This window comes from Fistularia commersonii, chromosome 8, assembly GCF_037954325.1.
Source record: "Fistularia commersonii isolate RoL2024-O1a breed Wild chromosome 8, RoL_Fcom_v1.0, whole genome shotgun sequence".
Classification (NCBI taxonomy): Eukaryota; Metazoa; Chordata; class Actinopteri; order Syngnathiformes; family Fistulariidae; genus Fistularia; species Fistularia commersonii.
In genome coordinates, this window is record NC_141291.1 from 8,314,041 (window position 1) to 8,341,908 (window position 27,868).

General features: G+C 44.9%; 1 protein-coding gene across 3 annotated transcripts; it reads left to right on the forward strand.

The window, feature by feature from the left end:
- The first annotated feature begins 238 nt into the window (after positions 1 to 238).
- On the forward strand, positions 239 to 27,733 carry dnajc13 (dnaJ homolog subfamily C member 13). Of its 3 annotated transcripts, XR_015106497.1 has the most exons (57): positions 239 to 390; positions 2,768 to 2,848; positions 7,863 to 7,938; positions 8,375 to 8,524; positions 9,733 to 9,774; positions 9,863 to 10,063; positions 10,173 to 10,379; positions 11,402 to 11,497; positions 11,657 to 11,748; positions 11,881 to 12,047; positions 12,361 to 12,440; positions 12,525 to 12,694; positions 13,581 to 13,680; positions 13,782 to 13,889; positions 13,976 to 14,131; positions 14,235 to 14,291; positions 14,388 to 14,509; positions 14,623 to 14,698; positions 14,841 to 14,936; positions 15,024 to 15,164; positions 16,175 to 16,192; positions 16,974 to 17,056; positions 17,281 to 17,434; positions 17,528 to 17,631; positions 17,719 to 17,878; positions 17,970 to 18,032; positions 18,124 to 18,225; positions 18,835 to 18,939; positions 19,245 to 19,447; positions 19,535 to 19,619; positions 19,701 to 19,855; positions 19,997 to 20,042; positions 20,136 to 20,290; positions 20,382 to 20,583; positions 20,699 to 20,814; positions 20,951 to 21,029; positions 21,107 to 21,242; positions 21,328 to 21,512; positions 21,610 to 21,684; positions 21,773 to 21,892; positions 21,989 to 22,384; positions 22,485 to 22,598; positions 22,704 to 22,820; positions 23,484 to 23,661; positions 23,741 to 23,832; positions 23,923 to 24,022; positions 24,107 to 24,181; positions 24,276 to 24,388; positions 24,560 to 24,729; positions 24,825 to 24,867; positions 24,948 to 25,121; positions 25,197 to 25,376; positions 25,455 to 25,595; positions 25,688 to 25,831; positions 25,918 to 26,017; positions 26,254 to 26,359; positions 26,689 to 27,733. XR_015106497.1 is itself a non-coding variant. In XM_086150901.1 (56 exons), exons 2-56 carry the CDS (start codon positions 2,781 to 2,783, stop codon positions 26,784 to 26,786), a joined length of 6,786 nt encoding a protein of 2,261 aa, XP_086007027.1. In that variant the 5' UTR covers positions 239 to 390; positions 2,768 to 2,780; the 3' UTR covers positions 26,787 to 27,733. The 3 variants fall into 3 exon arrangements, 2 of the variants coding, with proteins under 2 accessions (XP_086007027.1, XP_086007028.1); XM_086150901.1 differs by lacking the exon at positions 26,254 to 26,359; XM_086150902.1 differs by lacking the exons at positions 16,175 to 16,192; positions 26,254 to 26,359.
- The last annotated feature ends 135 nt before the right edge of the window (positions 27,734 to 27,868 follow it).

The following is a 27,868-nucleotide window of genomic DNA, read 5'->3' on the forward strand; positions in this document are numbered from 1 at the left end:
AAATGGCCGTTGCAATAAAATCAAACGATGCAAGATAGAAGCAAAGGACCAACAGACGCACACTTGACTTTATCAGCTAGTATCGACCGGACAGAAAGAAAACACCGCAGACCAGACGCAAACGCTGACCCCGGTTCAGTCTTCCCGGTAACTCTGAATCGCGACAAACCGATCAGCTGACCACCGCATGACAGGCAGGCCTCGCGCATGCGCAGTGGCACACGTTTGGTATCAGGAATATGGCAGCGTCCTGAGCACTTTTGGGGAAATACGGCGTAACTCAGCATCTGCACCATCAGAGTGGCAACATTTGAAAGCACCGGCTGCAGTCAGAGGAGGGCGGGGGGGCCAAGGGACCGCCACGATTAACACAAGTCATTGATTTTACAGGTAAATGCACCGTATAGCAGCTGTCACTGTTTGCTAGCCATCTTCCCCATGTTTGCCTGACTGAACCCCGCCGCTAATGCGACTAGCTAGCTTTCGTACAAACCCCCAGTTAGCAGCTAGCGAGCTAGCAGCGGCTAATATAACCCGCCACAGCCGCGGATATGCGTTTGATCAAACAAACGCCGACAACAAACACGGCTGCCTGGTTGTTCCTGTTCGGTGGCTGGTACAGTTCGTCAGCGTTCAAAGGACACTGGTTACTTAGTGTGAGCCGAGCGTGTAACAAATCCCAGGGCCGCTGCAGTGAAGCAGAGTTTGGTTAAGTTAGCCTAAACGCCAGGTAACGTTAATCCTGCTCGCCGTGGCTTCTACTTGACAGATCGATAGCAAACTCATACACCCCACTTGGCCCCAGACCTGACTTTATTTCAATTGAATAACTCAATTTCGCGTAGAAGGTCTGATTTATAATACCAAACCAAAGACAGGCTCGTCCTATATAACGAACCATAAAAACTCGATTTCTCATAGCACTTGGGAAATAATGAAGCGTGACATTGGGGCTCTGTGAGACGCGGTCATATCCGCCTTGCTACCAGCACCAACCGCCCTGTCACGTATATGATGAGTTTGAACTTGATTCCAATGAAGTACCAGGACTTTTCTCGGTCTAGTTCACACGTCAAAGATTTTTCTTTCTTTTTGCGTTAAGACTTCATCAAACCACTCGTTAAAGAATATCTCTAATGTCCGCAGCGGTTGTTACAAAGGGGGTCAGAGTTGTATATACTGGTGTAATGGCACGTGATAGCTTCCTGTGTTTTCACAATGCTGAAGCAAGTCTATTTTACTTTTTCATGTATTACTTTCCTGTAGCAACAGGGTGCTGATTTGCTTAATATGAAAAAATGGCCTGCAAGGTTGCAGAAATAGGTTTTACTGTATCGTACTGACTGGGGATAGTTCACCTGTTGCAAGGCACAAACGTGTTCATTTTTTTTTTTTTTTAATGTGGAGATAGTTTTACCTACATTCCAGGGTTCAGCATAAATCCAGGTGTTTGGGCTACTTTCTGAAGAGCAGTAGTAGATAGGACTTTCAGAAGGTTCACGGCTTTCAACACAAGCCGATCCTTCTGTATCGCTTTTAGTTTCTTGTAAATTTTTTTTGACTCAGCTGCTGTATTTTGATAATGATTGACATGTTGTGAGGAAATTTTGGATGGTGTTATCGCATTACACGAGCCAGGAATCTTCCTTGGCCTTTTTCATCCTCATCTCATGGTAAAAATCACAGTTCAGTCTGCTCTTAAGCAGCAAAAGGACATGTTTTATGTTGTTTGCAAATTATGTGCATTTCACCAGCTCCCACTTTGTTTTACCTTTGCTTTTCTCGTGTTTCAAAAAATGTATTCACGAAAGACTTCTGAGGGCATTAATTGTGCCATTGTTTCTCTAGCACCCACAGTTTACTTTCACAATTCCTGGTTCACGTAAACTGTCAAATAATTCACAATTTTTATTCACCTGACATGACAAGTTGTATTTGCATTTTATTTAGAAAGAAAAACCAAGTAATACTCTGTGTTCTGTGATTCCATGACTTTGCCTTATGTTGCTGTTTTACCGCTTCATTTGCTCGCCCGAGAGGAGTGGAGAGGAAGGAAAACCGGAGTCAGATTTTTCCAGGATCCTGGCAGAGTGCTGACACAGGTTCCCCTTGTCACAACTGCAGCCAAATGCAGCACTAAGGATAGCAGAGACAGTTATTCCTGCCTCTTCCTCTGCTGCCGTCTGTTGGCTACTTCGTATGTTGTCTAAAGTGCAAATTTATTGAAGTAGACTCCAGGATTATGCGTCATGTGATGTCCTACCTCTGAGTAAAGAGTTATTTTTTAATTACCACATTTAGCTTTAATGGAAATGTTCATATTAGGCCAGGAAGCTATGGCATCATTACCTCTCTATACCTGTAGCAGGTTGCTTCACACCAGTCGTCTTCAGCAAACTTGTGTTGCCAAATTAAAACATGGGATTGAAGGCGTTTTCATTCACCAGTAAGCCACAGAGATGCAGTATACTTTGTTGTTGCATAACCATTGTTGACTCTATATTAGCAGCAGGAATGTCTGACCAGTCTTTTTATGTTGAGCCGCAAAATGTTGAATGAGTGTGTCAAGTGTGTGTGGCACTACATCGCAATGTATTACATAAACCCGTAGCATTGACTCGGCATTATATGATAAAAAGGTACGCCTCTGTCCTGCAAAAATTTACTGGTCATTTTTCCTCAAGGTATGAGGAACATAAATGTCTCTCCTTATGTTTTTGGTTTCTGATTGTAGAATATAAGTTAAAGATTAACCTCTGTCTTGTAGGTCCTGTGAAAAGATGAATGTCGTCAAAGACAACAAAGACCTGGCTTGTTTCTACACCACCAAACACTCATGGAGAGGAAAGTAAGACCCCCTATTGTATTTTACCATGCTGATAGGATTTTAAGGGATTCTAGTCATCAACTTTGTAAAGGTTTACAAGGCAGTTAGAGCCTTAAATATTATCTACAACTCCATCGGAAGATGGGTTCTAACTTTGTCCTACAATTGTCTTGACTTCCTTTTCCTCAGCGAGGACACTTTTCAGACATCACTGATCAGTAGTAGAGTAACCTGTGTATTTTTTTGGAGTTGCACTATCTTGTGAAATGTCACCAATGAGAAAATAGAGATAGTCTTTAGACAAAGGCGTCACATCCCTTCTGTGATGTACATAATTCATATATATATATATATATACATATATATATATATATATATACACACACACACACACACACAAATATGGGATCAACAATGTGTGCTCTATTTTCGGTCTATGTAGCAAAAATGGTGATACATTCACAGAGTTGGACATAAGCTAGTACTTCTACTAGTACAGCACTTCTTATATTTACTGATCATGAAAAAATAAATATCTAGCATTATCACAGCATTGTGGCGAAGACAGGGTTCAAACATAAAGAGACCTCACACAAGTGGTTGAGGGGTGGTGGACGTGACTGGGTGAACCAGATGAAGTGCCAGAGCATGTTTATCTGTGGTTAATGGGTTTTATTTTGAGTGCGTTAAGTGCTAAAGTCATAAAGAGGATGTTGGAGTGATGGAGAAAAAAGCCCCTCTCCACCAAGCACATATATATAGAAAGGAGATTTTTTTTCCTGCCCTGTCTACAGAGAATTAATAGATTTGTGTGTTCACAAGTTATTGATTTATCAATTTGATCATCATGTAGGATCTTACGGTTGCAACTTTATTCAAACATGTGTGTATCAGCAACATAAGCATGAAATCAGATGGGACAAGCAAAACAATGGACAACCTCCTCCCCTGTGACTTGAGAGCTGGTAAGATCCTATTACCAATACCTGCTCTCTAAATGTCTTGCTCCCATTAACAAATGCAACCCGAGCTTGGCTGCAGAGCACTTGCCGCCAGCGCAGTTGCATCCTCCTTATGCCTCCTGTCTTCACCAAAGACAGATGTTGAAGTCCTTTAGGTGGCCATACAGAATCACCGTATGGCATGAATATTTGTTCTTTATTCAAACAGATTTAAAGACATGTCAGCTGACGGGGTTATGCCGTTGGGCTTTGTCTTGGTCATCTCTTAACATAGTAGCGATACACAGTGTCAGCATGGAGGAGGAAGAAACATAGATTAAATTGCCTTTGGTATTTTGATATCATTCAAGTACAGGTGGTCCTCATTCAATGACGTAGTCTGTTAACGACGACTCAGAGTTATGATGGCCTTTTCAATAATATTAAAATACACATGGAATGCACTGGCGGTAGAGTTGTGAGTGAGTATGTATTGTACGCGCTTATTTTTGGCCTATATTCAAGCAAATATAAACATTAAAAGGAAAAGAAAAGGTAAACAGTGCTGTACAAATGGCTGATATCTATGCAAATCCCGTACGGTAGAGATGGTGTTTCGCTCAACAACGAAATCGCTAAACAACAGACTCCTTGGAACGTAACCCCGTTAAGTGAGGACTACCTGTAAAGGTCCACCGTGACAACAGGCCTGTGGATATTTCGGATTCGGTGGAAATGAATTAAAAGCACCTCTCTTGTAAGACAAAGTATTTCCTCTAGCAGAGCGTTTGAGGTTTTGAATGGGTAGAGAGAAAGGAAGATGTGGAGAAAAAGCTTGAGGGCCAAGAACTGTTAAGCCAACGAATCAACAGTGTGTATATGACTTGTGTGTATTAGAAAACAAAACATTTAACAGTGGCACAATAGATATGTACAAGAGTAAATATTTGATGTGTGACATCTCTTTGTCGGACTTACGAATGAACACAAACCTAAACTCATATCCAGAATTGGTAGATAAAGGATATGCAGTCAAAACAAGTAAAACACAAAAAAACTAAATCAACAAAATGATACAATCACAAAAATTCAGAATGCATTAAATGGTAATTAAATATAGAGGGAATGGTTGGAGCGCCCCCGCACCTTATGAATACACTTGAATTTTTTCCCTTTAATTTGCCTGCTTTCATCATGCTAAGATGAAGATGCTTCAAATCATCTGACTATAAACTTTTGACCCCTGTTTGATTGAGACAGGAAAATTACTTTCCGTTTTTGTTTTTCTACTTTTTTACTTTCTTTATTTGTCGTAGTGGTTCAGATTTCATGGTGACATTATCAAATTAGTGGTGATCATCGATGAGTGACTCGTCGGACTTAAAAGCTTGCACATGAATGTTTCCTGTGACTGCTGAATTACAGTAAACATGAAGCGCTGTAGTATAAATCCAGCTTCAGAGTTATAAATTGTCCTCTCTGCACATGATGATGTTCAATTTTGTCTTGTGACTCTGGCTTGAATATTAGATTTGTCAGTATGTCCTGTCAGTGAAGGCCTTTTTTAACATTTGCACAATGCAAATAGAGGATTTTGCTTCAGAAAGATGATCCTTTTTAAATACTGTTTTGTTTTTTTGTTTTTTTTAAATAGGCTGTCCTTGATCGTTATTTAGCTTCATGAGCCACAAGGACATGGGGTTGCCACAGATACCAGCGTTATCGCTTTCAGAGCGTTTTCAAGCGCCTTCAGTGCTATTTCATATTTGGCATTTTCACTCTTCTTTCCCACAGATGTACAATGGCTCTCTTCTTCTCATTCAGCTCTCCTCTCATCTCTCTTTGCATCTCCGACACCCAGTGTGTGTGTTTGATTTTGTTTAGCTTGCTACGCACTGTCCTTGAATTTTAATTTTAACACAAATAGCTTTTGATTGTTATGGATTATAGACACATACATGCATTTTGCATGAATGGGAAGGGCACTTATCAGGAGTGACTTGTCAGTTACAGGAAGTCGCTTATTGTGAAACATTATGAAACTCTGAGAGTGGAAGGAAAAGCTCAAGATACATACACCATTCCAAAATGCAGAATATCCTGTTACTCACAAGATGCTAAGAGAACAACACTTTCCCTTAGTGGTTCATCCCAACCTTGAAAAACACAAGCAGTGTGCTGCCCTGTTCATTATCATTCAGAGAAACCAGCCTGCGATCACGCAGTTGCGCCTGCTTGCGTTCTGTTCAAAATGTACAATCCTTTGCGCCGATCAGCCATGACATTGGAATTCCTCTGAAGGAAAAATGAGAAATGCACGCTTTAGAACACGCTGTCACGTCACGTGCCTATCACATATATGACTGAATGACCGTATCCGCTAAATGTAATAAAGAGCGGAGAGGAATTAGGTGTTATTAGACAGGCAGAGACGAGCATCATTTTCTGCAAAGTACCGTTGTTGTACATTTACAGGCCAGGATAGGTTGGTTTCCCCCATTGAGATTGAATTATAGTCAGAAATCAGCCCACGCAGGATGAATAATTAACCGGCTTTGTGCTGACACCCACGTAAGTCCAGCAAAATTGGTAACAAGGGCAAGTCATCTGTGGAGGCAGCAACCCTGGAGCAAGACTAATTTGTTATCCTTTTTGTACATCAGACTCACAGAATTTAACAAATAGATGGAGAGAGCAGAGATTGTTAAAGTTATATAAGCTTCTTACTGCGGGTCTGGCGGCGAATGAAAATGACGGGACGCTTCAATCAGTGTCAAGAGCGAAGGATGTGTCTGAACCTAATATTCCACTTTTGGCCTGGCCTCCGGCCTTTCCATGCCCTGTCTTGTTGTGTTAGTCATTGACTCGGCTTTCATTGAGCTCGCCGGGGAAATGGAAGCTCCATAGATCTGTTCGTGTGGTCCAGCTGTAATAGAGATACGTACGAGAAAAGGAGCTTTGTCAGCATGTTCAGTCTGCAGGCGAGGGGGTGCAAAATGGACACACTGTACCAGGAATGGGCGATGTGCCCTCGCGCCAAAATGATTGTTTGTGTCACCCTGATTTACGATTAACATGTTGTTTTTACTGATTGCATCTTTGATGACGCATGTTTCAGACTCCTTCAGGCTCTCCGAATACAGATTAAATTTAGGATGTGACATTTCGGTTGTTCACGTGAGCAAAAAAAATATTCAGTGACACAAGTTAGTGACAGGAGTGGTTGGTTTTCCCTGACAAAGGCACAAGAGCCACTCTGTACGTCATGTAAGACACTGTCCTTCCAGTGTCTTAGTGGGTCTGAATGTCCTGCAGTTAGTTAGAATTTACTGTCTTGTAATCTTGAGCGTGTGTGCACGTGCGTGTGTGTGTGTGAATATGTACAGAAATGTTAAATTCATACTTGAGACATATCAGGAAAAGCCATAAAATGTCAATTTTCTGGTGTTAATCCATTTATCTGTCATTTTCAGTACTTTGTTGAGGAGTAGTGAAACTCCTGCAGACAGCTGAGCCCATGTCCCAGTATATCCTCAGGCCAGGGGGATTTTTTTTTTCTTCTTTCTTCTTTTGACACATTTATGTTTTCAGTGTAAAATAAAACCACTCTCAGGAAGTTGTGAGCTTAATATTATGTTGCAAAATATGTGCAAGCCTTGTCTCACCTCCCGGCCGGTGCAGTTGTAACTGTTAGTGAGCTTTTCTCACTTCTGCCTGCTGGTGTTGCAAATGCTCAGGCGCTGGTTCAGAGCTGATACAAAAACACATTCATTTAAAGGTAACGAGAAACAACGGTATCGCCTTCAGCCACTAGTAGAGAGGCTACCAAAGCCCCACTCTGCTTTAGCTTAGCATGCCATCTCAAGCAGAGCTTTATTTATGATTTTAAAAGTACATCTCATAATCGCCAATAAAAGTGATACGTATATCCAACACAGCTGATTGGATATGTCACTTTTTCTCTGGCTTAAGGCCAGATGATTAAAACATTACAAATTGTTGCTCTTATTACGTGACATGTCATACGTGTGTCTTTCTTTCATGAATGGGAAGGGAGCCATCTTCTGACTCATTCTGTATTTAATGTGTTCCAGGTACAAGAGAGTCTTCTCAGTAGGAACTCATGGAATTACCACTTACAACCCCACCACGTTAGAAGTAACAAATCAGGTCAGTATGTATACGGAGTGTGACAAAGGGAGCCTCTGTGTCATTCAGGAAACTAGTCAGTGCTGCAGCTATCAGTGTCTTGCAGGTCCTCTCTGGGATGTGCTCATCCTGGATCCACATGACTGGGGACAATCCATTTGATGCACTCCTCTGTTTTGCTAAAAGCTGATACTGCAAGTGTGTGTGTGTGTGTGTGTGTGTGTGTGCGTGCATGAAGTATGTATAAAGATATCCTGAGCTTTCAGCACAGTCCGTCTTTACACTGAACATGAAACATGTCATCATCAATGTTCTCTGGGCATAATCATCTCATAATCCCTTTAGCTGCAGAGAATAACTTTAGACTCATGTTACTGCATCATTACGACAGAATGTACTTTGAATAGCGGTGTTGGTAAATGAAGGTGGGCGTGCGTGTCTCTGTCTCGCTTTTCAGTGGCCTTACGGAGACATATGTGGTATTGGTCCGGTGGGAAAAGGACAGGGAACAGAGTTTAACCTTACATTCCGCAGAGGAACCAACAAGAGGTCAGAGACGCTCAAGTTCTCCACAGAGCATCGGACAGAGTTGCTCACAGAAGCGCTGGTAAGGAGGAACGTCAAATTCAATTTTATTTGCAAAGCGCCAATTCACAACACAGCTTTTTCATGACACTTTACATGCAAAGCGGGTCCAGAATTCACCTGTAGAAATTATTAGCACACATGCAGGAATATCTAAACTGTAGACTGATGGTTTAGAAATGAGCACCTTGTTTCACGGGTGACGTAAGGCATTATTTGGCCATGGGTTCTTTGTCCTGATGGATCAGTCCACACTATTGTGTTGCCATGGTTTTCTTTTCAAAAGGATGGCCGTACAGCCAACATAGCTCCAGATAGTGCTTTTAAGTACAATAAAGTCCTAGCTGCGAGACTTTTCCTGTTTCACATCTCCTCTGGAGAATTCCCTGCGGTTGATCACTGCTGCATTTTGAAGAATAAAAATAAATGCCTTAATGAATGGCTCGTCAAATATATCACAGAGACCCGGGGAACCCCGAAGGCATCAAACAGGTTGTTTGAACACATTGCTTTAAAGTGCCCGAAGATGTTTTTATTTCATTGTGTGTGTGTGTGTGTGTGTGTGTGTGTGTGTGTGTGTGTGTGTGTGTGTGTGTGTGTGTGTGTGTGTGTGCATGTGTGTGTGTGTGCATGTGTGTGTGTGTGTGTGTGTGCGTGCGTGCATGCGTGCGGACTTTATAACCTCCTAAATATTGAGTCCAATAATAAAGAGCTTCTGTCAGCCCACTGTCCATGACATTAGCTGCCTCAGAAGACAAATAAAAAAATAAACTTTCTCCTTTGCTCAAATATACAAGATATCTGGCCGCTGAACAGAGCAAAGGCTCCCAATAGTCCTTCATGTTGAGTTTAGCCCTTGGTAGACCATACCAAAGAGAATATATGAGAAAATAGCACCTCGTCCGCAGACGTGGTGGTGCGATATGAAAAAAATTAAGTGCAGAAAGAAGCAACTCATTGTGAATCTTTGTAATTAGATGAAGTGCAAGGTGAGAAATTAAGGAGGTGTGAGTTTGGATCTTAAGCTGTTTAGGAGAGTGTAGGCTCAACAAATAGATGTGTGTTTGAGGGTGTTTTACGCTAATCGTTACAAATATATAAAGCCAAATATTCCAAAGAGCTGTTATACTCCAATTGTAACATCCGACTCTTGATGTTGCAGTGAAGCTACTGCGAGTGTGACATAGAAATAATTATTTATAAGCTTTTTTTTTTTTTTTTCTCCTCCAGAGATTCAGAACAGAGTTTTCAGAGGGAAAGATCACTGGAAGGGTAAGTACTGAGAATAGAAAATATTCAGAATACACTGGTGACACTTTCATTGATAAACACCGTCAAAACAACATTGTTACTCCTGCAGCGTTACAACTGCTACAAGCACCACTGGAGCGACACGCGGAAACCTGTGAATTTAGAAGTGACGCCAGGCGGCATCGACCAGATCGACCCTCTTACCAACAGAGTCTTGTGCTCCTATGACTATCGGAACATCGAGGGCTTTGTTGAGGTCTCCGATTACCAGGGTGGATTCTGCATCCTATATGGCGGCTTCAGCAGGCTGGTTGGTATAATTAGCCAGCGCCTTGTCTTTTATGGGTTGTTTGTCATCACTAACCCCCCCCCCCCCCCGCTCCTCTTTTCCCATCTCTTTCGTCACCTCTTCCTCTCAGCATCTCTTCGCGTCCGAGCACCGAGATGAAATCATCCGTAGCGCCATCGAGCATGCGGGGAACTTCATCGGCATCATGCTACGGTTAAGGAAGGACCCCCTGACGTTTGAGGGATTCATGACAGACAGGTTGGGGAAGTACAGTTCGGACGAGAGCATCACATCTCTGGCCGAGTTTGTGGTGCAGAAGATCACCCCGCGCCACACGGTCAGTACACGCTGCCTCAGCTCACTCTCCCCAGAGTCCTAGGATAACCTAGGAGGCCTAAAAGTGTGTATAAAAGTTAAAAATGATAGCACTTAAACTAGGATAGTCAATGAAACTGATTTATACATACATTTTTTCACCCATTTCGGATGTAAGAATTGTAGTTCTAGATGCATGCCGTAACTTCACTCTTTAAAAACTGTAAATTGTATACATTTACTGTATATGATATACTTCACAAGATCATTAGCATTTGCTTGACTCTTAACTCAAGTAGCATCTAATACTCCAGTTGGTATTTTTCCTACGTATTGCGATAGGACAACCCCGGACAGTTAAGACTATCAGGTTGTTTACCAACTCAGCCAGTAGGATTAAACGCTGAGCGGTATGAATTTTTAAAAAGACTTTCACTATCACCTCATTCGCCCAGGAAATCCTTTCACTCTTATTTTTGAAATAGTGCCCAAACTGGTTTTAGCAGTGCTGTATCTTTTTATACGACGATTGCCAACTTGTTTCCGTTTTTTTAACTGCATCAGCACGTTGCCAGCGGCTCTAACTGAATTAGCCGACCAGTAATAACCTACAACTACCCCTCCGCTTAAATAGTCAAATATGGAGGACAAGTTTGTGAAGCCAGCATTGGTGCATCTGACAGAAACAAACGCAGGCAGCTTGGTGGAGAGAGTGTGATGTGACATTGTCAGCTGGTGCTGACAAGGAAGCTCTGTACGACTGGAGAAGCAAATTTTGCTGCAAAAGTACAAAAAACACCTGTGGGGGAAAAATTCTCCTCTCATTATTTTAACAAGGAAGGAATACCGCTTTACCTATTCATTTTAAGCTATTATAATCAATTGTTGTGTGTGAGCAAGAGAGCTGAAGGGAAACGGATGTTGACAGAGTTGTTGATCCCTCCATTCATAAAGTAATCAAGTAAACGAGAAGTCACAACAAACGGCTTCTGATTAGGAAAAAGATGTAATTTGTAACTAATCTTATGTGTAACTTTCTCCCAGGAGCCTGTCAAGCGAATCCTGGCTCTGACAGAGACGTGTCTCGTGGAGAGAGACCCGGCGTCCTACAACATTGTCACCATCAAGCCCTTTGGAGAGGTAAGTGCTGAGCCACTTCAGCTGCATCAGGTCATTAAAAATGTAAACTGAAACCTTTCCACTCAAAAGCACTTTTTTTTTTTCCTCGCTTAAGAGAACTGTTGTTTCAGCCGCACGTCATTGATTCATCGTGTGTTAACAGCTCTCCTCTCTTTCCAGGTGTTTGCTCTCATCTGCGACATAGACAACCCTCAGGTGTTTACAGTTGAATTCATCAGAGGTCAAATAAGGAAGTTCTCCTCCACTGAAAGGTACTAAGATCTATGCAAATGCATTTCTCTGTCTATGAACACTTGTTAGCTTTACACACACCAGTTTTCATTGTGCGTGGATAAAATCTTCACTCCCTTTGCATTTCTGATTGTTTGCAAATGCCGCTGTAGGGACTCTCTCCTAGCCAGCCTGCTGGACGGGGTCCGTGCATCGGGTAACCGGGACATTTGCGTTAAGATGGCGCCGACACAGCGAGGGCAGAGGTGGGGCCTGTTGAGCATGCCCGTTGATGAGGAGGTGGAGAGTCTGCACCTCAAATTCCTAGCGGCACCTCCCAGTGAGTCAGAGCCTGCACACATCTGACCTTCACATAGTCGTTTTTTTACCACCCAGTTTCAGACGTCTGTATACGTCGGGTCCCAAGCTTTGGAGAAAAGCAGCACCATCATATTGCTTCATATGTCAATCATTAAAAGAAAGGAAACATTGTCGTGTTGTTGTAAATATTTGAAATTGTAATTAATGTCATTTAATTTTTGGTACATTATGACTAAAGTATTCTAGTTTTTTTCTTTGGATAGAAAATACAGCTGACCGTAGAACTGTTTAATTAATTGTTTTTCCTTTTTTTTTTTTTTTTTCTCGCTCAGATGGAAACTTTTCAGATGCGGTGTTTCGATTTAATGCCAATATATCCTACAGCGGTGTGCTCCATGCGGTGACTCAAGATGTGAGTATGCTTAACTCCTCTGTCCTCGTCCACTGGCCAAGTGACTTTTATTGACTTTCTTGTGTTTATCTGTGTTTCCTGCAGGGTCTTTTCTCAGAGAACAAAGAGAAGCTGATTAACAACGCGATCCTGGCTCTTTTATCCCAGGAGGCCGAGCTCCCAGCTCTTAATGCCGAGCTGGAGAGCCATTTCCAGGCCATCAGACGTCTGGTGGCCTCCAAGGCGGGCTTTCAAGCTTTTACCCAGCTGCCTAAGTAAGGCTGCGGCAGATTGGCAACCCTGTCTTCAGCCGTACATTTCTTTTGAGAGCATTTTGGCGGCGCTGCTGGTAACAAGCACGCTCTGTCATTCCAAGGTCCGGTCAAGGGTCTGGACTCAAAGATGAAGTGTAATATGAATCCAAATGTCTCGGTCTGCCCTTTCTTTCCTTCTTTCCTATCTATCTTTTGTTGTTGTTCTCCAGCCGCTCTTGGCTGGATGTCAATCAGAGTTCTTATTTTCATCCATCGCTTAAAGACAGCCACGGTAGATGTCTGCTTAGGCCACGTCGCTCCTGCAGTCAGTCTGTATTTGTCCTGACCTTTTTGGGGTTCCTTACTCATGTGCATCCATTTATCTTTTTTCTTAGCCCTCTTTCATTCAGTTTTCTTTCCATCGCACGCATGGAGTTTCCGAGGGACATTGAGATGTATGAGATTTTTTTTAATTTACGGTTCATTTTTAATGCCTGTAGAGTTGCCAGTGAGCCAGAGCTTATATTCTCTAAATATTCTCTGTGTCAACGGCTTCAGGCTAAGAAATGAACCTCAGTTCAGCCCGGGACATTTGTCCAGTAGTGAGATTTGAAAAATGAATATCAAAAGAGACACCAAGATAAACACATGCTGAAATGTGAATTTCTGCACCAAGAGAAAATCTTAGTTTCGTGATTCAGCAGAACGATTTCAAATAGTTACGGAGCAAAAGAAACTGCAAGACAGTTTCTGGCATGGACTTATTTGAATTTTCTACCCTTTTTCCCCAAAGTATATTGTCAAAAAACATTGCATCTTATACTTGCTAGGGCATGCAGACATTTTTTATTAATCTATTCATCTCTCTGTCTGACTGTGCGTGCGTGTGTGCGTGTGTTCGTTCTAGGTTCAGGGAAAAGCTGGGAGTGAAGACGGTAAAAGCTTTAAAAAGGAATAACAATGGTGTGACACACGCTGCCATCGACATGCTTTGTGCCCTTATGTGTGTAAGTATCACTGGAACATTGCGCTCTTGTGCAAAAGATGTCGTAATTTCACCTCTACATTTTACCTGCTTCGTGGTTCTTCCTGTTTATCCTCCATCCAGCCCATGCATGATGATTACGACTTGAGGCAGGAGCAACTGAACAAGGCCTCCCTGCTATCTTCCAAAAAATTCCTGGAAAACCTCCTTGAAAAGTTCATCACGAACGTGGTGCGTTTCATGAAAGAGCAACATGGAAATTTGTATGTTTTTATTTCTTTATTGTTTAAAAGTACGGCATCCTCTTTTTTTTCCAGGACCATGGAACCGGAGCGCTGGTCATCAGCTCTTTGCTGGACTTCTTAACGTTTGCGCTCTGCGCCCCTTACAGTGAGACCACTGAAGGTCAGCAGTTTGACATGCTGCTTGAAATGGTTGCCTCGAATGGACGCACGCTGTTCAAACTGTTTCAGGTGGGGTTATTGTTCCATTTTTTTTTTTTTTTTTGAGTTCACAGACTTTTGAAAGACAGATTCATTGAATTCAATGAATTGAATTCATTGTTCTCATCTTTAGCATCCCTCCATGGCCATCGTGAAGGGAGCCGGCCTTGTAATGAAATCCATCATTGAGGTAACAAGTGTGAATTAATGATACCAGGGCTGTGTTGGAAATACCTTGTCTCTGTAGTAAGGCTGCGATAACCTTCTGACCTTCCATTGAATACAGGAAGGAGACAAGGAAATCGCCACTAAAATGCAGGAGCTGGCGTTGAGCGAAGGGGCTCTTCCAAGGCATCTACACACCTCTTTGTTCACCATAAGCTCCGACCAGAGGATGCTCACTAACAGGTGCGCCCTCCTTAAACATTCCCACCGAAGGGTCACGTTGGTTGCACGTCAGATACGTGCTATGACAGCCGAATAGTAAAACCAGTATTGCTTACATTTCCGTTGTGAATCAGACAACTGAGTCGGCACCTGGTTGGACTTTGGACAGCAGAAAACCCTGTCGCAATGAACCTCCTGAAGAGAATTCTGGTAAGGCCTGGCCAACTCAGACTTTGAAACTGAGGTCTGTCCAGTGTCTTTTATAGATACTGTAACCAAGCCAGAAAAAGTACTCCAGGATGCAGGAGAGTGATTTGCTTTGGCAGCAGACCCACCCTGTTTGTCTTTGCAGCCGACGGGCCTGCTGGCTTACATGGACAGTCCTGATGCAGTTCCAGAGAAAGATGTTGACAGAATGCACATCAGGGACAACTTGAAAATTGCCACGGTATCTGACAGTAACGGCACAACTCTCCGCTCAGGAGGATTTTACAGTTCATTCATGGTACTTGTTTCTTTTTATCGCTCCTTGAAGGACCAGCTCAACCGAAATAAGGTACCTGAGTGGCAGCGGATAGCGGGAAAAGCAGCCAAAGAGGTGGAGAAGTTTGCCAAAGAGAAGGCCGATCTAGTCCTGATGCACTGGAGAGACAAGATGGGCATAGCCCAGAAGGAGGTGAGGGTTTTTCCTGGGAAAAGGGAATGATGGTCTGGTTGACCTTTTCTCAGTCAGATTGTCTTTCTGCTCCCGCTGCCGACTTTGACCGCTGATGTCTGTCACGCCTTTCCCTGTTGCTGATGCTGAGTAGTTCCACAAATTCCTGTCGCAAATGTAACTACAGTTTTTTTTTTCCCCCAATGCTGCAGCTGCTTTGCATGGAGAGCAGTGCCAGCCTGCGACAGCTGCCATGCTGCCTGACAGAATACGCGCAAATAGATCTGATCACTATCAACATACAGATGTGTGACCGATGAAAAGGGAAAAGTGTTACGACACCGCCTGGCAAAAATTCTAAGCATAAGAGAGATAAATCATGACATTCCTGCGTTTGCCGCACTGTTTGAGTTATCTCGTTTGTCACTTGTTGGAATATGGCTATCAGAGATACAGATCACGTCCTGCAGCAAAATATGGTGTTTTATACGGTCACAATTATGTCAGCTTCCTTTTAATGTGTAAAGTTGTTATGATGCGACAATAATGCATGTGGTAAATCCAGTGTGCTTCCAAACTCCACCTCTGCAGGTGGGTTCAAGGCTGTCGGAGTGTTAACCGAAAGACTCAGGTTGCTTCTGCTTGCTCTCTGGCTTTTCTTCAAAATATGAAATGTTATTTTCACATCATGGAGACAGGCGCTGGGGTTGAATTTGAGTTGATTGCCGCTTGTCGAGTCACTGATTAGTGTCCTTCCAACTACAACTACATTGCACCCATCGCCGATGCTAAATGTGTATTTGTTTGTGATTCAGTAATTATCTCAGTCTTTCAAAGTACCGCCGTATAAATGTAGTGCGTAGTCGGCTAATGGAGTAACAGTTTTGTATGTCAACCTCTTTGCAACAGTACCAGTGGCCCTAGTGCCTGTGGCCCTTTTTTTGCAACCCAAGGAACAATAATCTCTCTGTGTTGTCTCTGCCCCACCCTCCCGTTGTCTTGTGTGGTTTCTCTGCTGTGAATCAATGCAGCAGGACAGAAATAACCTGGTAAGTAGGACTGACCAATGGGATCCGTGCTCTTTTACATGTTCTTCCTTTTCAACCAACCATTTCCCCCCCTCCAACCTCTTGTAACATACACTGTTGGGTGCATTTTTTAATTCTACTAGGCAATGATCCAAAGTGTGAAAGAAAAACCGCTCCTTCAGTGTGTCATGACAGATGCTTAGCAACAAAGATATCCAATGAAATTACATGAGTTTAAATAATTGAAGCATTTTGGACCCGTCGTTCTCATCGGAAGTCAAATGGTGTCTAAAATTTCTTTTGCTTAAAGTTAAAATCAAATACATCATTAATGTAATTTGAATATAAGTTTTATTCTTTAAATCCACAGGAAAACATTTCTACATATATTGAAATATAACTTAATAATTTTCAGCATAACGTTTTCAAAGAGCACTGACTGACATTGTGACAATAATTTTCAGTCACAAGGAATGCTTGGAAATTATTTGTCTGGACAGAATTAAAGAATACGCCCAATTTAGGGATCCCATTCTGGTTTTTGCACATCATAACTTTTGTTTTTATGTCCGTGCAGCTGTGATACTGTTTTTGGCATTATTCTGTTGGTCTCTTGTTTTGTTTTGGGTTTTTTTCTAATACTTGTCCTACTTTCTCTGTTATCTCCAGTATGATTTCACACTCACTTTAACTCCATTCTTCTCTTCACGCTGTGAGCTGGAAAAAAAAGTTAAACCTGCTGGCTATTGTGGAATAAGCAGTAGTGTTCCTTCAAACCCCTGCCTGTTTCATTTGATTTCAGAACCCCAATCAAAAGCCTGTCATTTTGAGGAAGAGGCGGCAAAGAATTAAGATTGAAGCCAACTGGGAGCTTTTCTACTACAGGTACCCTGGGATTGTCACTACTCACTGTTTTACTCAGAACTGCAAGAAGTTGAAGGTGTTTCTACAGAAACTTCTTTTGGTTGTAAACTTTTGTTAATCTCCATTTGGTTCATACATCACTGCAAATGTACCTGGCCTTGGGAATCCATGAGGAGATATATACATATTTTCTGTATGGACCAATGAAACTCTTGACTCACCTTTCATTATCCTTCTCCCTTAAGATTCCAGATGGACCATGCTTGCTCCAACCTAATCTGGAATCTGAAGACGAGGGAGGAGCTGCGCGACGCGCTGGAAGGGGAGATGCGCGCCTTCAGTGTGGATCGCGAACTCGGCAGCGCAACTGTCATCTCCTGGAACCACCAGGAGTTTGAGGTCAGTGCATGGCCGCGACGACCCGGAGGACGTCGCCGCGAGTGACGTCGGGATCAAACTGGCGCGTGACCACGAGCGTTTGTGTGTACACAGGTGAAATACGAGTGCCTTTCTGATGAAATAAAGATCGGAGATTATTACTTGCGACTGCTGCTGGAGGAGGATGAAAACGAGGAATCGAGTGCCATCAAGAGATCGTAGGAAAAAAAAAGCACAGTAACCGAAGCGGCCGCTCTGTTGTGTCTCGGTGTTCGATTCTGAAAGACGCTGTTTCTTTCCCGCAGGTACGAGTTCTTCAACGAGCTCTACCATCGCTTTCTGCTGACACCCAAAGTCACCATGAAGTGCCTGTGTTTGCAGGCACTTGCAATAGTCTACGGGAAATGTTACGAGGAAATTGGCCCGTTTACAGACACAAAATACATCGTAGGCATGCTGGACAGAGTAAGTCAGAGGAAAAGCTTTTGCTGTATCACTCTGGCAACTTTTGATGTTGTTGTTGTTATGTCTCTCTAAAAACAAAATCTTGTTACAGTGTACAGACAAACTGGAGAGGGACAGGCTAATCCTCTTCCTCAATAAACTGATTCTCAACAAGGTGAGTTGATTGAAAAAGGCAAAAATGGCTCCTGACATGGGTTTTTCACAGATCTCAAGCTGCTCATGAGGGAAAAACTCTTTATTCGCAGAAAAATGTGAAGGAAGTGATGGACTCAAACGGCGTGCGCATCTTGGTTGACCTGCTGACCCTGGCTCATCTGCACACCAGCAGAGCTACTGTGCCTCTGCAGGTAAACATGCCGCCAGCGATTCTGATGGATAAAAGCTTCCTTCAGTATCCAGTGGCTCTTGGTGCTGACAGAACTTCAAAAACTAAAAAAAAGGACTTTCAAAAATTCATACATTTCAAAATACGTGTTAATAAAATGCTTAGTTTCCCATTCAATGCTTGCTGATGTAGAATTATTTTTTTGCTTACCCTGGTACCGAGATGGTTCAGCGGGAACCTTTCTCTGGACAGGGGAGTCTCAAACTCCTGCTCGATCAATGAATTGTCAAAGATGCCGCTTCAATTGGATGACAGGTGTATATTGCACATTACCTGCCGGTATTTTACAACCAAAAATCCCAGTGCCTCAGCTTCACTCTCTGCCAAGCAACAGATACCATCAGGTGATGGAGTGTGTGTTCATGTGATGCTGAAGAGTAAAATGTTGCTTCTGCACGACGTTTTATTATGTCCAGTCATGCAAATCGAGGAGAATCCTTGCTTGGGATGGGGGGTGATAAAGACCCCGTCCTTCTCAAAGACAAGCTGTATTCACGCGATAATAGTGTATATATCGTTGACATTGTATCTAGTTAATAGTCTGTATATACGGGCTCCTTCTTTTCCACAGAGCAACGTTCTGGAAGCCGCACCGGACATGAAGAGGGAGAGTGAGAAGGAGTGGTACTTCGGCAACGCAGACAAGGAAAGAAGGGGACCCTTCAGTTTTGAGGAGGTATTTTATTTGTCAAAATTCATGTTCACAACTGAACAAATGAGATTTTCCCCATAAAATCTATTCAAGGATGTAACGCCTTTTGAAATTCCTGCGTTGGTATTCAAAAGTCCATATGTAGCTGTTCACTTCATTTCAGAAGACATTTAATTTTCAGATGTTTGTTGTTAAAATGTAAAATATATGTATCATTATTATTATTCATTGTGTACTATAGACATTCATGTATTGTCCTAGCTAGCATTCTTCTTTTGGCATCAGCTAAATTGTATTGTTTATATTACATTTCATGCCTTTTTCTCTAGATGCAAGAATTTTGGAGCACAGGCGTCCTGACAGCGAAGACCCGTTGCTGGGCTCAGGGGATGGATGGGTGGCGGCCCCTGCAGGCCATACCTCAGCTCAAATGGTGCCTCATGGCCACCGGACACGCGGTGATGAACGAGTCTGACCTGGCGACGCTTATTCTTAACATGCTCATCACTATGTGCTCCTACTACCCCAGCAGGTGGAGACCACAAAGCATCTTCCCTATCTGAGTGTTAGGAGTGTATAACATGTATGAACCTTTAATTCTGTTTTTTTCCCCCCTTAGGGATCAAGATAATGCCATCATCCGTCCTTTGCCAAAGATCAAGAGGATGATAAGTGACAATGCCAGCCTCCCTCATATTGTCCAGGTGCTGCACAGTTTGAACGGAATGTGTGTGTGTGTCCTTCTTATGTTCCCCCGTAACACGTCTCTCCATTGTCCTCTCCAGCTGCTCCTGACCTTTGACCCCATCCTGGTGGAGAAGGTTGCCAACGTCATGTACCTCGTGATGCAAGACAACCCCAATCTGCAGCGGCTCTACTTGACCGGAGTCTTCTTCTTCATCATGATGTACACGGGCTCCAATGTGCTTCCTGTAGCCAGGTGAGCACGCACCCGAGCAAAAATGAAACCAGAAGAACCGGACCGGCCACAAAATCCGAACTTTGCAATTAATTTAACAAACAGAAGATATTTTATGGTCATAAAACTAAAGTTGTGTTGGTTGCGCTCTTGTGGTTTTAGGTTCCTGAAATACACTCATGTAAAACAGGCCTTTAAATCTGAGGAGGTAAGGAGTGTTTTGTCATTTTGTAAGTACACAATGCACGCCTTCATGATACCTTCTACTCTGGAAGTCACGCGTCACTTCTGTGCCCTCCAGTCGAAAGGTCAGGACATAGTGCAGCGCAGCATCCTGGGACCGGTGCTGCCCGAGGCCATGGTGTGCTACCTCGAGAACTACGAGGCCGAGCGCTTCTCGGAGATATTCCTCGGAGAGTTCGACACGCCTGAAGCCATTTGGAGCAGCGAGATGAGGTAGGAGGCCGTGAAATTCTCCGAATGATTCACGAAGGTTGTGGGAAAAGACGTCGCAAGAAAGAAGTTTGTTTATGTACTCCCGCTTCAGGCGTATGATGATTGAGAAGATCGCCGCTCACATCGCGGACTTCAGCCCCAGGCTGCAGAGCAACACACGAGCCCTCTACCAGTACTGCCCAATTCCTGTGATCAGCTTCCCCCAGCTGGACAACGAACTCTTCTGCAACATCTACTACCTCAGACATCTGTGTGACACCACCCGCTTCCCCAACTGGCCGATCCGAGATGCTGTCCGTGTCTAGTATTTTTTTTTTCATCTCTATTTATTGATTTCATATGTATTTATATGATATTATTGACGCAGTGTTATACTTTCTGAGAGACAATTCCCTCATCCCTTTTTAGGTAAAGCTGCTAAAAGATACTCTTGAAGCCTGGAAGAGGGAGGTGGAGAAGAAGCCCCCCTCCATGTCTGTAGATGATGCTTATGACGTCCTCAATCTTCCTAAAGGCCAAGGGATGTGAGTGCTCTTCAAGATATTTGACCTGTCTTAGTAACTCAACGACGACGACTACTGTGACTTGTTCTTTTACTGATTACTCATAGTAAACATGGAGGTTCAGTGCGAGTCATATGTTTGACCTTTTTGTCCGAAGGCACGAAGAGAGCAAAATTAGGAAAGCTTACTTCAGACTGGCACAGAAGTACCATCCTGACAGGAACCCAGAAGGCAGGGTGTGTATTGCGGTTCTCTCCGAAGCGCCACGCACCCCGAGGTTTGGTTTCCAGTTCAATATTATCTAATCTTTCAGGAAATGTTTGAGCGAGTCAACAAGGCGTACGAGTTCCTCTGCACAAAGTCTGCGAGGATTCTGGATGGCCCCGACCCCGAAAATATCATCCTCATCCTGAAGACCCAGAGTATCCTCTTTAACAGATACAAGCTAGGTACTTCATTGTATCTCTGTGTCTGTTTCTGTTGCCCGCGCCGTCCAACCTGACACTTTGCCCACCATTCTGTCCGTGTAAACAGAACTGGAGCCCTACAAATACGCCGGCTACCCCATGCTCATCAAAACAATTACAATGGAGACGGAGGACGACCAGCTCTTCTCGAAGACCTCCCCTCTCCTCCCGGCGGCGGCTGAACTCGCCTTTCACACCGTCAACTGCTCAGCGCTCAACGCGGAGGAGCTGCGTCGTGAGAACGGCATCGAGGCGAGCGCACGTTTGAGGGCCGTCGTGTCAGAAGAACCGCTCATCCACAGATTCTGATTTGTTTTTTTTTTGTTTTTTTTTTTCCGTTTCTACTCAGGTGCTGTTGGCGGCTCTCTCTCGGTGTGTGGCTGTGTTGACGCTCTCCAGCAAGGCGGAGGACATGACCGTGCAGGTGGGCCGAGGGCGGAATTCTCGGTTTACCGCATGTCGAGAAGTCCCAGGTGATGCCGTCTAATTATCTTTTCGAAAATGTTCCTCAGGTGTGCGGGCACATCTGCAAGTGTTTCAGCGTGGCAGCGCAATTTGAGGAGTGCAGAGAGAAAATCATAGAGCTACCCAACATCATAAGAGACCTCTGTCACATCTTGTACTATGGAAAGGTGAGAGTCCTGCACTTCATCAGGCTCTTTGATGAAAACAAAATGCACTTTTACAGATGAAGTGATTGCAAATATTGCATCCTGTTCTTCCATCAGGGCCTCCCTAAGACTGCAGCTCTGGCGGTGACGTGTGTGAGCTCATTTGCTGTGGATTTCTTCCTGCAAACCCATCTGTACCACGCCGGCGTGCTGTGGCCTCTGCTCGTCAACCTCTTCAACTACGACTACACCCTGGAGGAAAGCGGCGTTCAGGCAAGCCAGGACACCAACCAGCAAGAGGTGGCGAACAGCCTCGCCAAGCTCAGCCTGACCTCGCTCAGCCGCCTGGGAGGCTACGTCCAGCTGACGCACACCCTGAACGGCAACAACCCCGTTTCGGAAACAAACGGCCTGGAGGGCACGCCGCCGGAGAACCCCACCATCCGCAAGAGTCTCTCCGCCATGTTGACGCCGTTCATCTCCAGGAAGCTGGGAACAGGGTCGCCGGCTGAGGTCAGTGGAATCGGGGAGTGGGCGACCTTGCATTGCTGGATAATAATGATAAATATCTACCAAAGCAGACACAATTTGAAATACTAAGTTGTTTGTCCAGGTTTTAAAATTGCTGAATAGTAACTCGGAGAACCCGTACCTGATCTGGAACAACGGAACCCGAGCCGAGCTGCTGGAGTTCCTGGAGTCTCAGCAGGAGGGAAACATCAAACGGGTATAGTGATTCATTCCAGTAATACCATCATGTAGACATGATATTTATATACATTATTTATTAAGGAGCATTTTAAATACGCCTTCTCTGTGGTCCCCGTGGCAGGGAGAAAACGACGAAAGCTTTGGTGCGGAGTTTGTGTTCAGCGATCACAGCAAAGAGCTGATCGTCGGGGAGATCTTTGTTCGCGTCTACAACGAACAGCCGACATTCCCTCTGGAGGTGAGCAGGAACGCCACGCTAGTCGGGGTTGTGCTCCGGGAGAAATTCCCTCCCCTGGGGAAGTGACGGAGAATCACGAGCATCTGTTTTGGATTCGTGCGCCAGGCCATCCAAACAGTTCCTTTGGCACACAGTCGAGTCTCTGTGTACGTCGGCAAACATCACTGCCTGCATGCTTTCCGTGTGTTCTCTGCGTTGCCGTGGTTGCTAAGCAGCGCATCCACTCGAGGGCAGTGCAGAGCTCTGACAGAAAGAAGCAGCGCAGTAGATGGAGGCGCTCCGTGGGATTATTAAACACATAGTGGCTTGCGGACGGAGAATTTTTCACCCTGGTCATGCAGACACCTTGGTGTCTACTTCTTCTCCTTTTGCTTTCACTCGAACATCCTGCGTAACACTGCCCCCCAAAGGCTCCCAACGGTATTACTCCATTGGCTGCATTTGGCTACACGTCCGCGAGCTCCCTGAGAACATGCAGAAAATGGACTGAGAGAAGATTCAGTCCGTATATAACATCGAGCATGAATTAATTCAAGGAAATAAATTCAGACATAAAAAAACGTTGACTTGTATTTTAAGTCTTAAAGCTGTGTTTTATACAGTGTTTGTGTCCCGAAGGAGAGAGCTTTGATAATGCTGTGTGCTTTTCCATCTTCTGTTTAGTTTCCCAAAGCGTTTGCAGCCAGCCTGCTGGATTACGTGGGCTCTCAAGCCCAGTACCTGCACACTCTGCTCGCCATGAGTCAGAGTAACAAGGTGGAGTCCCAGCAACACGCAGAAAGGCTCCATTTTGCCGAGATGGCTCTCGAAGCGCTTCGCAATGTCATCAAGAACAACCCCGGTGAGACGGCATTTATTTTACGCTTCCGTTTTGATATCCGGGGCAAATGTCACAAGCCTATTTGTCCATGTCATCCCAGGCTCTGAGTCCGAGTGCATCGGCCATTTCAAGCTGCTCTTCTCTCTGCTGCGGGTCCACGGAGCTGGACGGGTGCAGCAGCTGGTTCTGGAGGTACCGCTGACCTAAAGCCCTCCTGTCGCCGGAATGCGTGTCTTGCATGTTCGCAACTCACTACATTTGAACCACGCTGTCTCTCCAAAGGTCGTGAACACGGTCACGTCGAACCAAGAATGCGTGAGCAACATCGCAGAGTCCCTGGTGTTATCCAACCTCCTTTTGCTACTGCACTCGCTTCCCTCAAGTAAGAATACACTGGCGCAGAAGAGCTCGCCACCGCTCCGTGAACCTTTTCCTGTGATACAGTCAGATGCTTGTCGTCCCTCAGGCCGGCAGATGGTGTTGGAAACTCTTTATGCACTGACGTCCAACACCAAAATTGTCAAGGAGGCCATGGCTAAAGGTCTGCCCCATTCTACTCCCTCCCCTGAGAGTAGGTCAGTATTTCAGTGGATGATAACCTAACAAGGTGCTGTGGTTATCTGCCGGCTCTACAGGGGCGCTCATCTACCTGCTGGACCTCTTCTGTAACTGCACGCACCCCCAGGTTCGCACACAAACGGCGGAGCTTTTCTCCAAGATGACCTCAGACAAGCTGGTCGGGCCGAAGGTCAGTCTGGGGTGAATCCCCTGAAAGTGTTTGTGGACGAAATTTACAGTTTGCACCCCGATTGGCCGTAACAACTAAAGATTAAGGCTTTAAACCAGGATTAATGATTGGCAAACTCCTAAAACCAAGAGGGCGGTTTTTTAACACTGGCGCTCAATGTGTCGTCTGCAGGTCCGGCTAACGCTGATGCGGTTCCTCCCTGGTGTGTTCATGGACGCCATGCGAGATAACGCGGAGGCGGCGGTGCAGATCTTTGAAGGGACACATGAGAACCCTGAGCTCATCTGGAATGACGGCTCCAGGGAGACAGTGTCCACGACCGTCCGGGAGATGATGCTGGAGTACGACGGCAACTACTAAAGAGCTATATACCACTCCATAGGAAATTATGAAATGTTGAAAACAATATTTGTTTGTTTCTTTTACTCATTTTCAGACACTTTAAGCAGCAGAAGGACAATCCTGACGTTGCCTGGAGGGTAAGTTCAGGGACGTTGCAATAACGCTGTAGAGAAATGTGCTTGAATATATCTTGAATAATCTCCGCCTCTGGTCCTAGCTGCCTGAGGACTTCACGGTGGCCTACGGAGCCGGACAGGGTGAACTGGAGGTCGGCGGCGTTTTCTTGCGCATTTTTATCGCGCAGCCAGGCTGGGTTCTACGCAAGCCGCGAGATTTTCTGGTGTCACTCCTGGAGACCCTGACGGAGCTTTTGGAGAAGAACAACCCCAACGTGAGCCGAAACATAAATCCGACATTGCGACTATGCATATTCGGTCGTTCCAGATGGTGACAGAGTCTTTTCCAGGGGGAGGCCCTGGAGACAGTTACCACGGCGGCAGTGTGTCTGTTCAGCAGCCAGAGCCAGCTGGCCGACCAGGTGCCCCCTCTGGGTCACCTCCCCCGCATCTTAGCGGCGCTCAACCACAAGAACAACGCCGTGCCCAAGAGCTCCATCCGCCTCATCCACGTGCTCTCGGACAACGAGGTGAGGAACCGAACGCGTTCCCGGATCCGGAAGCTCTGGATGATATGCTAACGCGAGGGTTACTCCTGGTTGGTACAGCTCTGCGTTCGCTCCATGGCTTCGCTGGAGGCCATCAGCCCCCTCATGACTGGAATGAAAGTCCGCGCAGACATGGCAGGCTTGGCTTGTGAAGCCCTCAACCGCATGTTCCAGAAGGAGCAGACTGAACTGGTGGCCCAGGTAAACGTGTCCTGTTTGTGTTGTAGTGTTTACCCTCCCTCGCAGTTCCTCCTGGTTGGGGCTCTTTCATGAAAGCCTTCCTCCCTGAGCAGGCTCTGAGGGTGGAGCTGGTCCCGTACCTCCTGAAGCTGCTGGAGGGCATCGGCTTGGAGACGATAGAGAACCCCTCGGCGACCAAGGCCCAGATCGTGAAGGCCCTCAAGTCGATGACTCGTAGCCTGCAGTTTGGAGAGCAGGTGCGAGCCAAGAAAGCAGCTGGCAAGAATAAAAGCCTTTACTTTTTTTGGTGGTTTCTGACGCCGGTGCCGTCGGCTGTTCGCAGGTTAACGAGATTCTTGCGAAGTCCTCGGTGTGGAGTGCCTTCAAGGACCAGAAACATGACCTTTTCATTTCAGAATCACAAAGCGTCGGCTACCTGACAGGTACAGTATGTCCTTTACTTCCTCTGCTTCGTAAAACAATCGCAACCACGTAAACTATTCCCGCGTCTGATGAAAACCTCTGCCGAACTGGATCTCAATGCTTTGCTTGATCCTTCAAACCACCTGGTGGCTGATTCCTCACTTGCTTCAATCCAGCAACCCCTTCTCTCTTCTTGTCCCTCGACCTCCCGGCTCCACCTTTCCTTCCCTCTTTGTCCTGTGCCATTCCTCCTCAGGGGTGTCCACTCCTTCTCTCCTGGCTGCCAGTAGCCCGCTGCGAGGTGGGCTCTAGACTCCTGAGCCTGGCCCTCAAAGCCCTTCTTCTCTGTTGCTCTAATGCAGGTAGACTCTTACCTCACTCCTGCTGCCATCCCTCGCCTCTGTCCTTGTTATCCTTCCATTTTAAAATCATGGCGGGCGTCTCCATCCCGCATCCGCCACCTCTCATCTCACCGCCCCGTCGTCAGAAATGAAATCCCACTGAAAGTTGACGGTTAACCCCGAATGTGCCTCCACCGTGATTTTCCATCGCTAACATTACCTCCACCTGCATCTCCTCCTGCCTCAACAAGTCACTTTAAACACTAAAAGGACCCCTTAGGTTACATTTGTTGTTTCCACACACGGTATTGGTCCCCGCTCCATATGCGATGTATCCTTTTCATCTGTAGGTCCAGGAGTAGCAGGCTACCTTACAGCAGGAACTGGTACCACGGTACTGCCCAGCGTTCCACCCCCTGTGGACAATGACATTGGAGACCAAGGCTGATGGACACCCAGTGGCTCTCAGGCACCCAGACCAGCCTGCGGCTTCGCGGCTGCAGCTCGACGGGACCATTCAGCTCCCAGACCAGGTGGAGAGAGAAGAATGTCACCGTCGCCAAAATATCTGACGCCTCCTCCACAGTCCCCATCTCCCCCCTGCTCTAACTGGCACTCAACTTTTCATGAATAATTTGAAATTGTTTTAACAGATGACCACAATTTTTGTTGCTTTGTTTCTCTTCTACTTTTGTTTCTTCCAATGACACGCAGAAGTTTACTTTTTGTATAAATCTATTTTTTACTTTTTTTTTTTTTTTTTTTTTTCCAATGGGAAAGACATTTGAGAAGGAAGGATTCTCAGCGGTCGTCTGTTGTCAATCGGCTTCCTCTTGACGTTCGTGCGAGTCGGCCACACTCACGCCTGTCACATACTGGACTTCATAATGAAATCAGAAGTGGTTAAAAAAACATGAGGAAATCTGAAAATGGGATATGTATGATGTCTCCGCCCTTTGCCTCAAGAGGACGTGTCTCGGACCTCGGAACCGATGGCGACCTCTGATCCTGGTCTAGGTCGTTCCAATCCGGCTTGACCCAGTTTTGCGATTGAAATCTGCTTTCCAAACGTCAGGCCTATTATCTGATCTTCATTCTGCCTTCACTTTGAAGGTTGCCCTTTCTTCCTGACTTCAAAATTAATCTTCCTCCCCCTCCCGAAAATGCAAAGAGCACTAGAATATTTACAAGTGAGTAATAACCACCAGAAATTAGCTTCTGCTGAGACACGACATGATTTTGACTCTTGAGTATGACTTTGTGAAAGACTAGTGCAATTTGTGAAATGTTCAATGTAATATTGCGTATATAAACTTTCTATATTGAATGTACATTAAAAAAAAAAAAAAAATCAGTCGCACTTGTACATAAAATTTTAAGAATAAAAGGGAACCCACAGTGTTGTTCTTTCGTATTTATGTTTTTGTTCGTGATCAGAAGGGATTTGACAGGACTGTGGCACAACATTTAGCATTTGCTGCTGGGAAATCATTTTAAAATTCAAAACCTTCGCACACAGTTACACGGTCA

Coding starts and splice junctions, on each gene's coding strand:
- dnajc13 (XM_086150901.1), top strand. CDS start 2,781: ATGAATGTCGTCAAAGACAACAAAGACCTGGCTTGTTTCTACACCACC. Junction 14,699..14,840: donor ACCTCCTGAAGAGAATTCTG/GTAAGGCCTGGC, acceptor TTGTCTTTGCAG/CCGACGGGCCTGCTGGCTTA. Junction 18,033..18,123: donor ATAAACTGATTCTCAACAAG/GTGAGTTGATTG, acceptor CTTTATTCGCAG/AAAAATGTGAAGGAAGTGAT.